This window comes from Pundamilia nyererei, unplaced genomic scaffold (assembly GCF_000239375.1).
Source record: "Pundamilia nyererei isolate P.nyererei 1_Seehausen unplaced genomic scaffold, PunNye1.0 scaffold00081, whole genome shotgun sequence".
Taxonomy (NCBI): Eukaryota; Metazoa; Chordata; class Actinopteri; order Cichliformes; family Cichlidae; genus Pundamilia; species Pundamilia nyererei.
In genome coordinates, this window is record NW_005187482.1 from 255,164 (window position 1) to 269,131 (window position 13,968).

The following is a 13,968-nucleotide window of genomic DNA, read 5'->3' on the forward strand; positions in this document are numbered from 1 at the left end:
CGGTAGAAACATCCGCGAAGACCGCTGCCCTTCTCCTAATGACAAGAGGACCTCCCGTCATCCTGAGAGCCCTTCACTTCCCATTCAAATGCAGAGGCACACCTCCTCGCAAAGCTCCATGGAGTCCTCTGAGTCAGGCCGGCTCTCTGTGGGATCTACAGGGCGGAACAGGGAGGCGTATGCCATGATAGCTGATGTACCGAAGGTCAAAATGATCCATCACAGCGAGGCCTCGAGCCACACGGGGAGGCTGCAGAACCAGCAGTCCGTCCGAAGACAGGAGCTCTTCAAGCCAGCCAGGTCAGACTCATGTTACACCTGCATGTTAAACTGAGCATTTGTTGAGTGGTATGATTACTCGCCAACATTTTCTTGGAGCATCTATAATCTCTTGCCAGCTTTGCTTCTTCTACTCCATTCAACTGGATTAATTAGAGACACTAATAACCTGTCTGCTGTTTCAGCCACTCCTTGAGCAAGCTTCCCTCCAGAGAGTGGGAAGATACAGGAGACACTGAGAGAGAATGGCACAGTGGGTATCTATCTCGAGCTCACTCCTCCACCTCATTACAGGTAGGCCGGCTCAGGCCCATGCCAGTTAATTAAAGGATGTAAGAAACCCACGTTTTTTTTTAGCTTCTTGATTTAGGTATCTGAAAGTAAGCAGTAGGGCAGACTGGGAACAGAGAGTGCAAATGGTATAGAAGGGTGTAGGAACTGATAAAACCTTGCAATGGCATTTATTGTTATATTATATTATTAATATATTATATTACCTAATATGTTAATGCCTAACTTCATCTACCACATACCACACATCAGGTTTAAAAACAAAACACCTCTATGGATGGGACATGTTTGCTCAGTCCCGTATTGATTTGGTTAATAACTACAAGCTGTTCTTTTCCAGAGATCGGGCAGTCCCACAGCGGATGAGGGCAGTTCTTGGAAAGGTTATTATCACAGATCCGAACAAATGCAGGTATGTTTACACAGCAAAAATATTTAGTCTTGCTTACTTGCACGCCTTGCATGTGCCACATGTATTTTGCGATTCACCATAATAAAACCGCTGTTTTAATTTTACTGCAGTCCCGCCTATTTAAATATCCCTTTTTTGTCACATATTTACCAGTGTTTGCACAGCTCCTGTCTGTAACTGCAAAAGCTTTTTAGGTGCTTAAGGTTAAGGTTGCTGGTGTGTCTGTTCCTACACTCTTTAAATTCTCCTTTTAACAGCTGACAGTCGCGTGTCTATCTTTTTTACCTACACCCTGCAGTCATTTCACAACACTGACTGAACTCTGTCAATTGTGGTCTGCTGGGGCATGTGTTGAAATTCCTGAACTGAAACCAATAGCTACAAGAGAGGCTTTTGGTAGAGGGTGGGGGTGCCACTTTATGTGCAAGAGATTTTCAGACGGGAAAATGTGGCAAGTCTTTTTTGAGAGTTTAGAAGAGAAAGCTTGTCTAAGCCAGGGAATGTCAGGATTTTGTATTTGCAGACTAGGACTTTAGATTGACAGACTTTTTTCCCCCTCCATATCTTATCGTGTTGGGAATACCTGTGCGGCTTCAGTCAATAAGGAGGGTAAAATTTTCCATGGGAGATCCCAGGGAGACTCAGATTAATCCCCACTTTCTCCCCCGCAGGAGCTCCCCGGACCCCGTTTTCATAGCCAGGCAGTTTTTTGGGGGTGGTGAGGGCGACGGAGTAGGTGGTAGGCTTGTTTTCTGAACAGATCTTCGCGGACCCGCCCAGGAAGTGACAGACAGACAGAGAGCGAGAGCAGCGAGCAAACAGGCAGCAGGGCTGAAGCGCTACATTTGCTCCGCTCCACTTGTCACAAAGTTGAAAAATTGTTTTTGCTGTTGTTTTTAAAACGCGAAAAACTCGTCCGCGTGCAGCGACATGGACGCACTCTCCCCTTAACGAGGCGGGGTACGTGCTCGGGACGCTGGCGGTTCGCTTGATTGGGTTAACATGGGTATGAATGGCGGGGTTTCATCTTAACTTTTCCTGCGATAAAGTAAGGTGATTTTTTTAAATAGCTAATTAAGCCTGTGCGGTAACAGTACTTTTGTCTTTATCTCACCCTCCCCGGATCCTGTTATCATGACGGTAAGCGGCACCCTCCTTCACTGTACGGCTGTACTTTGAAAACACTTTGTTTTTCCTGCTTGTCACGTCTTCCTGAACATCTTTACTTTTCAAACGAAGCCTCTCGGCTAGCCGTTCACTCGGCTCGGTTGGGTTAAAGTGTTTAGCTAGTTTATCATAGATGTTAACGTATATTAGCTTTACAAAGCTAGCTAGTTTTAATGTGGCGAGCGTTTGTTTGACTTCGAGGGGTGTGTACATGAAGTTACCGCTAGCTTAGAAGTGACTTTTATTCGTTTAGTTTTATTTGTGGTTCCTTGTTAACGTATGGAGAAAAACAAGTAAAGTAACTGCTGTCGAAACGAAATACTTGACACTGGTTTCAAAGCGTGGTGTAGTTTCCTCCCCTTTTACCCTACTGCTACTGTTTACAGTAACTGGCACTAGCTTGTAGCTTGAACTGTGTGTGCCTTTTTTTATAGCCAGCTGTGACACATGTCCTCTGGTTGCAAACAGGCAGACACTGCCAGGCAAAGCTGGCAGGTGTTTTTTAATAACCTAGAAGTACTGGCTGTCCAAACAATAGTAATTTAGGAGTTGGCCTTAGAATGAGTGTACTGTATACCGGGACACTCTCATTAACAATAAGAAAAAAAGGTGAAACCTGTTTAACCTTAAGGACAAAGCTCACAAGACAATACGTCTTTATAGTGACAGGAAACGGGAGATGAAAAGAAGTGATGTTGTCTGTTCATTTGACTGTTTTCCCTTCTTCAGTTTATGACCTTTTCAAGCAAGGTCACGGTTCTGATAGTATAAGGGTTTACTGCTTAACAGGTGTCCGTTTTTCTACGTCAACCATCTGCTTCCTGTTTCTGCTCATGGGCATGTTTTGACATGATGTGAATAATTTGTAATAAGGTTTGACAGATAACTTTCTGTTGTATTTTAGACTTGTCTTTTTTGTTTTTTCAAGGCATACAATCAGTGTTCATTATGGATTTAAAGCCATGTTTAGTTCGATTGTTTTTCTTAAACAAAACCTATAACAACAGAGCTTAAATACAGTAGCTCAATAAAATAAACAGAGAAAATAGCACAGTAAGGTGCAATTACACCTAAATGAGGAACAGAATTAAAAAAAACAAAATGCTCTCTGTGGGGAAAAAATAAGTCTGGGAAAAAAAGTAAAATACATTAAAAGAGCTCAGTGAACAAAGGTCTAAATATGATGCTCGACTGTGTGTGTGTCTACACCCAACAATGCTTCTCAGTTGAAGAGCTCAACATAATTAAATTAAGAATAAAAGGAAACTGAGTTCGATCTGTCAAATACATCAAAGTCGTGTTAACCTGGGGTTTCTCCCTACATTATTCCTGTTATACTCTGTTGTTGGGAGTCATCAGACTGTATCATTGTTAGATTAAAGGAGATCAGTGGCATATATTAACTGGCTCAAACAGAGAGAAAGTGGGCGGTACCATGGCTTGCAAGAATGCAAGTACATAATGGAACATAAATACAGAAAAGGGGTAGTTAAAGATGACAGGATAGACGAGAGAAATTATATTAAGCGTACAGACTTGCAAACAGATGGGAGAAGAACAAAGTAAAAAAGAGTGGAAAGTCGTGGGGAGCGAGATGCCAGTTGGAGATGAGCTGACAAATGCAGACAGATTTAAAAAGCGAGGAATGTACTTGTTGGTGAATGAGAGATAAGCCAAGTGAGGAATGTATTGCTTGGAAAAAGGAAGAAAAAAGAAGCTGCTGGCTAATCTTCTAATCTGGGATCACCTCATCTTGAGGTACCTAGCACATGTTTTCCTCTTCCTGTCATCGTGTTTGAAGCTAAAGCAGACCTGCTGCAGTGCAATAGAGCAGCACCCTGTTACGTAAACACAGTGCTGTTGATGTATATAGATTGTTGAGTGAGCTCAATACTGTCTGCTTTACCATCTTGTTAAATGTAAAGCAGTAGAGGATGTAATATAATATAAACTGCTTTAACTGATTTGGCCTATCACTTCTTCACACTGGAAACCAAATTATGGCCTCTGTGGCAAAATAAGGCAGGAGTCTCTGGTCTTTATGTACAATGATAACATAAACCTGTACTGATGTAGCTGCTGCTCATAACATAAATGTTGTTGTAATTATACTACGCTACCCGCTCTTTAATATGGGGTTGTGTGGTTTGTCCACCCTAGTTCGTTCTTTCTGTTTCTGTTCACTTTCACTTTTTCTTCCTTCGTTAAAAAGCGTTGAACTTTTGTTGCATTTTCTTTGGCGACTTTGACTTTGTTCTGCTTCACAGCCCGACCTCCTGAACTTCAAAAAGGGATGGATGTCAAAACTGGACGAGAGGGGGGAGGTAAAGTGCAGCCAAGTCATATCCTCCTGTCACTCCTTCTCCTTTCCTAGCCTCTTCCCAGCATCACTCGTTCCTAATGAGAGAGGCTGTTTGTAAGGCGATAGCAGCAGGTTATCTTTGTTATCATGTTAATAGCTTGGTGGCTTGAGGCATAACAGGTGTGTCCTCTGTTTGAATGAAACGCTTGGGTGGGTGAGAGAGCTTCTCGCTTCACACATGCAGGCTTCCTGTTCCGCTCGTGTTTGTCTCAGCTTTTACAGACCAGGCTCGCTCAAAAAGAAATAGAACATAATAATAATTCTGATACAGTCTTAGATGGCGTGTTATGTTGTTGTGTTTTCAAGCCATGTGAAAAAGTCTTTTCAAAGGAATATGCAGTCATGTGAAAAACTAAGTACACCCTGATTGCTTCCATTCAAATGTTTGCCTTGATTTATTGATCATCAGCAAGTGTGAGCGTATCTAAAAAATAGAAGTTTTGGTAATTTTCTGCTCTAGACGTAGGTTTACAAAGTTGGATCTGAACAAACTACAAGCGGTTGGAGCAATGTCCTTTGGACAGTCGAGACCAAAGTGGAGATGTTTAGGCCTAATATACACCGACATGTTTGAAGAAAACCAAACTCAGCGCATCAGCGCAAACACCTCAGACCAACTGTTAAGCACGATGGTGGAGGTGTGATGATTTGGTCATATTTTACAGCCACAGGACCTGGCCACCTGCGTCAGTCATGAATTCTTATGCATACCAAAGTATTCTACAGTCACTTATGAGACCACCTGTCTGACAGCTAAAGCTTGGATGTAATTGGGTCGTGCAACAGTGCAACGATCCCAAGCACAGCAGCAAATGTACTACAGAGTGGCTGAAAAAGAAGGAATCAAGGTGCTGATATTGCCCAGTCAAGGTTCAGAGCTAAGCCAGGACCTTCAGAAAGTTATGCATAAAAAATGTGCACAAACCTTAGTGCACGGAAGCAATGTTGTAAAGAAGAGTGGGCCAAATTCCTCCACAAAGACGTAAGAGACTGATAAAGTGAAACAAAAAATTATTCGAATTGTTCCTGCTAAAGGTGGTTCTACAAGCTATCGAATAGGAAGTACTTAATTTTCAACTGGACTGCATAGAGGACTGAAAATCTTCTTTTTTACCTGTCTACATATTTGGCCTTTTAGAGTTGCTGCTTCCAGTAATTCAGTCTTTGTTTCTTTAGTGGAAGAAGCATTGGTTTGTTCTGACTGATGCAGGACTCAAGTATTACAGGGACTCCACTGCAGAGGAGGTATGTATTGAAGCAAACTTGCATTATTTATGTAGACTGTATAAAAGACGGACAAAGCTTATTGGTCAGAAAAGAAAAGCTAATGTTAGAATTGCTTTAATCTTGCATTCTGCAGCAGTTGGGCGATCATATGGCTGGAAATAGAAGTCTATAGAAATGACACTACTGCTCACTTGATTTATGACCTCATTAAATGTTTTTCTAAAGGGTTAATGGTCCTGCTCACTTGTTTTAAGTGTCATTAAATACAGTATAATGTCCTCTTTCTAAAATATGGTTCCATTAGACTCAAAAAGTGATGCATGGTGGTCAACATGTCACTGCCATATGGGTGGGCCGTGGTTTTTCAGTCTGGTTCACCCCTGTAAGGTTGTGAAAATGCTCAGCTTGAGGCCTAGAAGTGGACTTGGTCAACCAGTGCATGACATTATAGTGGTTATGTCCATCTTTTATATGCAGTCTAGTTTTTTTTATTATTTTTTTTTTAATGAGAATATGAAATTGTAAGAGAAGTATGCAAACCATGTTCCTGTGGTTTATGTACAGAAAGATGACTTGGATGGAGAGATTGACCTAAAATCCTGTGTCAATGTGTCAGAGTTTGATGTGGAGAAGAACTATGGGTTTCAGATACAGGTGACTGTTTTTGGCACCTTTTGTAGACTGTGACTGTTTTTCATCTTTATATCCACCCATTCTCGTCTTCCTTATCAGTTCCATACCCGCTCAACAGTTCCTGCTGTGTTTTCTTACTAATCACGTCTTACATCTCTGTCAGTATCTCTTCCACCTCTCTCTCTGTATATCTCTTTCAGTTTTTCCTCATCCCAACCCTATTACATAATTTTTCTTTTTCTTTTTTGTTTCCATAACCTATATTTCTTTTGTGTTTCAGACACGGGAGGCTGCATTCATGCTGTCTGCCATGACAGCTGGGATCAGGCGGAACTGGATAGAGGTTTTAAAGAAGTGTATTCGGCCCAGCAGCTCTCCTGACATCACACAGTAATTATGAGCAGACATGTTAACATTAACATTAAAATAAAAAGAGTGTTTATTATCAGGTAAAAACATGGCATACAGTCTGGACAATAATGTTTTGAACTATAAGTTTGTGTGTAATTATGGCAAAATGTAGTTATGATTAGACACACAGGGGTGGCTCCTAGAATCAGAATAGTTAGATAGTTTCAAAAAAGAGAATGTCTTTCTTCCACTTGTTTTTACAGAGGTGGTATTCTGGGGAATACATATAGCCAAACCACAGGAATGCATATATCTTGTAACTTGTCACTGTTCTGCCTGATCACAGGCAGATAGACTTACAAAGAAACTCCATAAAGACCCAAAATGTCTCCCACACACTGTCCAACATGAAGTATTTTGACATTTCAAAAAGTACTTTGTTCTTGAGCAACTTGTGGGAGGTGTTTGTCATAGTAACCATATAAAAATGGATTTATTTAAAAGCTAAACATCTAATAAACTCTTAGTGTTGCTTACAACCTCTTGCCTTGAAGGGCAACATCTAAGAAGGCTGGGCTGAAGTGCTAGCTTACACTAAATTCAAGAGTTGCTTGCATCACATTCTTGGACATTTTCTGTTGACCACACAAGAGTCTGTACATGTACCAGCAACCTGACAAGTCACTTTCTGCTGTGATGGTTCAAAATGAGTCAAAGCTTAATTATTTGGATTATTAATGTTCTGCTTGTGTAATGACTCACCAGCAGCTGTGTTCATGTGAGTGTTCATGCTGTAGAGCAATGTTCAGTCCTGATTAATCTCTGCTGATTGAAATTTGATTTAATTTTTTTCAATTTTCTTTTAAACTTCTCTAGATTACCCGACAGCGACAAGGAAAACTCCAACGATCGCGTTTTGCTGTCCTCTCGTCGACCGACATCGCGCCATGGTGAAGCTCAGTCAGAAGTCCCGGCCTCAACCCCATCTTCTCATCGTAGGTTTGACTACGTTGAGCTATCCCCTGTTCCCGCCTCTTCTAGCCTTCGTCTTGCCAGTCAGAGAGAAGCAGGAGAGGGGCAGGGGAGAGAGCACAGCCAAAGGCAGGAGGAGAAGAACACAAGCAGCCAGTGGGATGCCGTGCTGTCCAGGAAGGGCACCGGATCAAACCAAAAGCTACGCATGGAGGAGGAAATCGAGAAGAAGTGGACAGAGTTTGAACAGATGCCCTTAAAGGAGATGAGCTCCTTACCATCAGTGGGATCACGTGCTTCCGGCCAGACAGCCAATGAGGCGCTGCAGAGGGAGGTAGTGCGTGGAGATGATTTTCCAATTTGCACATGACATAAAATGCAAATTAACTCTTCATCGCTATGGATGAAGTAAACACTTCTTATCGTTTTCCACTGCTTTCGGATGCTTTTCAGCAGTGTTTTCCATCTTAAATAAGATGAAGCACATGATTCAAACGGACGGTGTGGGATTGAGAAGGACCCAGATAGTAAACTGGAAAAATACTGCTGAAACTCATGCCTGCTTTTGGTCTGTGTGTGATGTGGACTTTGTTTTGAATGCGTTTGCATTTCCAAATCCTAAGGCTGTCTATACCTGACACACCTTACTATGATTTATAAGCACAGAGAATCCCAGCATATTTAATCTTGAATTACAGTTTTGTTTATATATAAAGAGAGTTGAATGGTTTTTCTTAAACTTAAACCCTGTTAGACCAACTTCATAAATTCAGCAGTGAATGGGGTTAAAGGTCAAGCCCAAGGTAGCTCTGGAGTAAGTGTTGGTGTCATTGGACTGCCTGTAGGAAAGAAATGACTCAAATGTGTGTTGCAGTAAAATGGCACATTGATCAGCTTTCTCCACCAGCTTTCAGTAGGCTTTACCTCCGCCTTTTTCTTCTCTCAGGTGGCGTCACTGAGGCAGCAGGTCGAGCAACTACAGCGGAAGGGAGGGGAAGGCGGCGGAGGAGGTGTGCGGGGTGGTTGTGGCCCTGAGGCACCCTGCAGCCGCAGCCTGGTGGCCATGGAGCGTGCTCATCGGCAGGCCCTGGAAGAGCTGCAGAAGCAACACGACCGCCAAGTCAAGGAGCTGGAGGCCCAGAAGCACAGGCTGCTGCTGCAGGAGACCCAGGACACAGCGCGAGGTCAGTCAAAAAGCACATCAGCCACATATTAACTGCTAAATTCTGAAGCAATAGCCGCTGTTAAACTAAACTTTTACAGGTTTAATTTAAACTTTTACTGACATTACTATAAATGACCATGATTTTTTGTAGTAAAAGACATAATGTGCAGTGCCTGCCTGTGAATGTTCTTAGTAGAATTGATTTCTACTGTATTATGCCACGTCTACCTGTATACATCCTTCTGTTTTAATGCAGTTGAAGGCTGTGAAACATGTTTTCACCGTGCTTTCAACATGCTTTCAGTCTTTCTTGATAACTTTCCCCTTCTCAGTAAAGTTATGGTGTGATAATGTCACTTACAACAGAAAACATTGTGTAACACTCGAGTTTGTGTTTCAGTGATGGAGGCTTTGAAGAAGAAACACAAAGAGGAGCTGGAAAGAGAAGTTGAGAAAGTGAAGAGGCTGAGCAGCGGCGCGGTGGACTCACAGACTCTGCGAGCTCTGCATCAGTACGTAACTTTAGATCAGATTTTGCCAGTGACTTAAAGATGTACTGGGGTCACACTGATACTTATGGAGACAATGATGATGTGACGGATGATTACATAACCTGTTTACTTGTTAAACGATCAGAAAGTGGCTTAAACTTCCACTGCACCCTTCCTTTTAGCTCGGCCTTCATTGGTAATTTATGTGAACATGTCCTTTTGCTTTTGAGTGGGAGCTACGTGGCCATAAAAGGGTATTCTGTTAAATAAAAGTTTGAATTTGCAGACTCGTTGAAGTAAGGCCATTACCACAGCTGCCTCTTGGTCCTGTCAGGCGCTTAAGGAATGCGGAAGAATTTGGTCATGGATTAGTTTTCTTTTGTAAGCGTCGCAGGCCTTTGACACAGACTGTCTCAGTGGCTGCAGCTGGAACCTGCATTTTAGGGCTTAACTATGTTGCCTACACTGCATTTTTTACCTCTGCATGCTCTTCCTTATTTTTGTGGTCATTGGTTATAAGTAGCAAAGAGGTTTTAAAACCACAGGAGGAAATACTCAAGTCATGAAGAAAAAAAAGAGCACCACGAAGGAAACTTACTATACTCTAGTTATATTTTCATAATGTGAAAAAAGGGGTTGTCCAACTCTATTTTTTTTAAAATATGAAATATATATTGTTTTGTGTAACTGCTGCTGATGTGTAATAGAGTGAAACGGCAGCATTGAAGTTGTTGTATCAGTGGTTTGGTTCACCGAAGCCCCGACGTGAACACAGTTTTCTTTGTGTTGCTGCAGGGCAGAAGCTCAGGCCTCGCAGAGAGAGCTGGCCGGACTGTCTGAGCGCTACTCTCAGAAGTGTCTGGAGCTAAACAGAGCTGAACAGAACAACGCAGAGAGGGAACGGGAAATCAGCCGCAAGGAGAGAGACATGGAGCAACTGAGGAAAGAGAACCAGGTGGGTCAGCTGCAGTAGACTCAGCTGGGAAGAATGATGCATTCACTTTAAAGACCCCAACTAAATATGTGTATGCAGATTTCTACAAACAAACGGCCATTACTTGAAATCACACAGGCCAAATTTTTTCATTTTTAGGACTTAAAGGCCCGTTTGACAGAGGAGATGAAACGAATACAATCTGCCATCAGAGATCACGGCTCAGAGGACAAAAACAGGATGCCCTGCGAGCTAGAGGTAACAACTCTTTAATGTATACCTGAAACTGAAAGCATACCAGGCACTTCTGTATCTGCTAGGACTTTTTTTTTTTTTTTAAGCAATACCAGCTTGAAACGGTTGTGAAAATCTGCAAGTTGCACCGAGCGCTGCAGCATTAGTTTAGAAGAACAACAGTAACTGACAGCAAGCCTAAGAAATGGCCTGCTGTATGGGTGTGTTGTGCTCAGCTACATAAAGATACCTGTTTGTAGTCAATCTGATGCCGTAGATGAGGCATTCAAATGAGTACCTGTTATACTTATTATTTTCTCTCATATCTATACTGTTGAAATTGTGGATGCTTACAATGAACATTGCCAAAGATTAGACTTTGAAAAAACTACTTTAGTAAAGGCCAGCGAGCTGTAAATTCCACTACAATCTATTTCTCTGTCATCAGTACATTCGGCCTTGGGTGAAAAATAAATCTCTGTGAATATAGTTCACTGTAACAGCTGCAGATTATCTAGCATGATTTATGCATTTGGGTCACAGCAAACATGTCAGCAGTACAAACCTCTCCAAATTCAACTGGAGAATGCAGAGTTTGAGTTGGACTCTACGGTAATCTGTCAATGTTTGCAGAAATATTCAAGAATACGCTTCAGCCTGACCGTTTGGCCTCAAGTAAATGACAGTGGTGTTCCGGCCCTTATCTACAACTACATAAATTACAGTGCAGGCTGTTTTGTCATTTAAAGGAAACGCCCACAATATGTGTTTTTTATTTTTTTGTTTTTTTCCCAGGTTCTACTCAGGATGAAAGACAACGAGATACAGTACTTGCAGAAAGAGATCAGCTGTCTAAGAAATGAGCTGCAGTTCCTTAACATGGTAGTGTGTGTGTGTGTGTGTTTGAGGGGTGGATTTTTTTCATGAATTTACCAATAGGCTGTAAATAAAAGATGCAAGTAGTTATTGTGACCTCCCATTGTGTTGTGCTCAACATTAACCCCCAGGTTTTGGATTTTCGCTGTTGCCTTTTTGGTGTTTTGAAACAAGGTGTGTTCAGATGAGACGGTAGAGCTTTTAATCAAATGCTAGCTGGGTTAGCAGGGCGCATCTCCGCCCTGCTGCTCCGTGACTTGTCTACAAATACAAGTTAGTTTTTGGCTTGTCATTTTTGGCAACTGCGGCAGTCTGCTGTCATTCAGAACAATCTCAGTGAGGTTTTTGGCAGCACCCTCTTTGTGACCAGTTTCACCTAGCAACAGCTACCAACCACTTTGGTTGGTTTTCTAGGGAGTACAAATCTTTCCCCCTCATCGAGAGGTTTCCAACCATTAGTACCATTAGTACCTACTCAGATTGACTTGTACCAAGGTGTTTTTTTTTTTTCTTTACTCAAATGAGGACCAAAATTTACTAAATGAATCACCATGCTCTGTAGAAGACATATTGACTTTTTAGGTCTGAAGAGCACTGTCATCTTTGATGTACAGTCTATAGGTGAACGCCAACATTGTCATAGAAAATGCAGATCATGAGTAATTTAGCTAGTTTAAAACATGCATACAAGATGTTTTTTTTTCCCTTCACAGTGGATGTGATGTCACTGAGATAGCCTGAGAGATTTTCTGTCACTCTGCTCCACAGGAAAAACAGCTGGCCTGTAAGCGATATGGAGAGTTGCAAGAGGAACTGAGTGGGATGAAGGGCCGAAATGAGCGAGAGATTCAGAGTCTAAAGGAGCACTTGAAGCTGGCTATGGCTGCTCTGCAGGAGGGGCAAAAGCTGGGGAACAGCCTGGACCACTGAGAGAATACTTCTGGTACTAAAGCTCTGTCAGACATGGTGACCAGTGCGGACTGATATGGAACAGATGTTTTCTCGTTTGTTTGTTGTTTAGGAGAACGAAAGGATGGTTACTGTTTTTGCTGGACAGTCCCTGCTGTGTGGAGACTTTGATAATGCCTTAAATTTTAATCACTCTGCCAATAAGAGCACAGGAGAGAAGTTTGCCTTCGTTGCTTTCTATTGTGTGGTTATAGTTGTGAAAGAGCGTATTTAAACCTGAAGTATGACCTTTTTCCAAGTAGTTTTGTTCCTTGATGTAACCAAGTACTTTCAATGCATAAAACTGTGACTCAAATCTGAAAACAATATCTAAAAACTAAACAAAATCTGCAGTAAAATCACATCTGGCTTTGAAGCCCAGTCTCCTGGGGAAAAACAGTGTTTCATCTATCAGTTTAGTACAACCTGCTACCTCTTTGGACGTTGTTACTGCTTAAACCATGTCACCAGGCTTCATAAAGGTCAGAAAGCTTTGAAGGCAACCTTCTCTCTCTAGCTTAATGAGCAGCATAGAGTAGCCATTAGCTGGTTACGTTACACTGGGCCATATATAATGTACAAAATTGCACTTTTAATTTTTTTTTTTTAAGTTTGGCTTTTGTTGGTTTTGAGTGGAAGCGGTGTGTATGAGTGCACACTTGGTCTGAAAACTGGAAAGCTTTATTGAGTATCTTTTTTGTTGTTGTTGTTGTTTTTAAATGTGGTATTGTAGATAAAGACTTCATACTGTATCAGCTTTTTCTTTTTTAATTTTTGGATGAATAAACTTCTCATTGGCCCTATGTGCTGCCTGAGACGGCAAAGGTCGGAAGAGCTGCTGTCATCTCAGTTTTCTGTATTACAGCTTTTTTGAGGCATGTTTACTTTGTGAAAATGGCACACAGTACTTAAGAAACGTATTTGCTGTATTTTTTTTCTTTTGAACTGGGAAACTTGCTGATGTTCTGTCGGGTTTGAGAATATAAAATTCAAAAATCTCTATTGGGATGAAAACAGGACAAGACAGCAAAAAATGTTTAATTCCTTGGCAGTTTAAGGGGTGGGGCTGGATTGGAAGTTGATCTGTGATCGTACAGAAGCAGATTCAGCTCAGCGTTCTTTGGTTGCTTTTAAAGGCTGTTGAATGAATGTTGTCCCGTATCACAGATGTCCTCAGTTTTAAGCCATGGCTGAGAACTCTCAAGCCTCCAGTCTCTCCTGATCATTATTGGCATACTGTGTGCCACCATCACAGCAAATGACAGGTGTTGCATCAATGAGCCAGTTTTTTTGTATTGACGGTATGTATTGCAATAAAAAGAATTATCTAACTTTTAAAAACGTGTTCATATTTAATGTACAGTAGAGCCTTTGTCATCTTTGTAAATAAACATTTTTGCAATCAATAAAAGACGTTCAACAGCACATAATGTACGTTTCATTTCTGCGATATTGTATCCGCCCAAAACCTGCAGACGTTTGTGTTTTTCAGTTCTGTGCTTAATCTAATGTAAGGATACGTTTCATAAAGAAAAAAAACCCCTGCATGGTGTTGGAGATGTGAGTACAGGTCCCACTAAAGGCTGTCAGGCCTTCATGCCACCCTCACAGAATCTATTTCTCACA

At 41.6% G+C, this 13,968-nt stretch overlaps 1 protein-coding gene across 1 annotated transcript; it reads left to right on the forward strand.

Annotated features, from left to right (window-relative positions):
* The first annotated feature begins 1,640 nt into the window (after positions 1-1,640).
* On the forward strand, positions 1,641-13,762 carry triobpb (TRIO and F-actin binding protein b). The gene is made up of 12 exons (XM_005737958.2): positions 1,641-2,122; positions 4,417-4,473; positions 5,688-5,756; positions 6,303-6,392; positions 6,652-6,761; positions 7,599-8,028; positions 8,641-8,878; positions 9,260-9,371; positions 10,146-10,305; positions 10,444-10,542; positions 11,314-11,400; positions 12,163-13,762. Exons 1-12 carry the CDS (start codon positions 2,117-2,119, stop codon positions 12,322-12,324), a joined length of 1,620 nt encoding a protein of 539 aa, XP_005738015.1. The 5' UTR covers positions 1,641-2,116; the 3' UTR covers positions 12,325-13,762.
* Positions 13,763-13,968: the final 206 nt, after the last annotated feature.

Excerpts from the sequence above, each read along its gene's own strand:
- triobpb (XM_005737958.2), top strand. Across the intron at positions 4,474-5,687 it reads AACTGGACGAGAGGGGGGAG|TGGAAGAAGCATTGGTTTGT; the intron begins GTAAAGTGCAGC and ends TTGTTTCTTTAG. Across the intron at positions 8,879-9,259 it reads GACCCAGGACACAGCGCGAG|TGATGGAGGCTTTGAAGAAG; the intron begins GTCAGTCAAAAA and ends TTTGTGTTTCAG.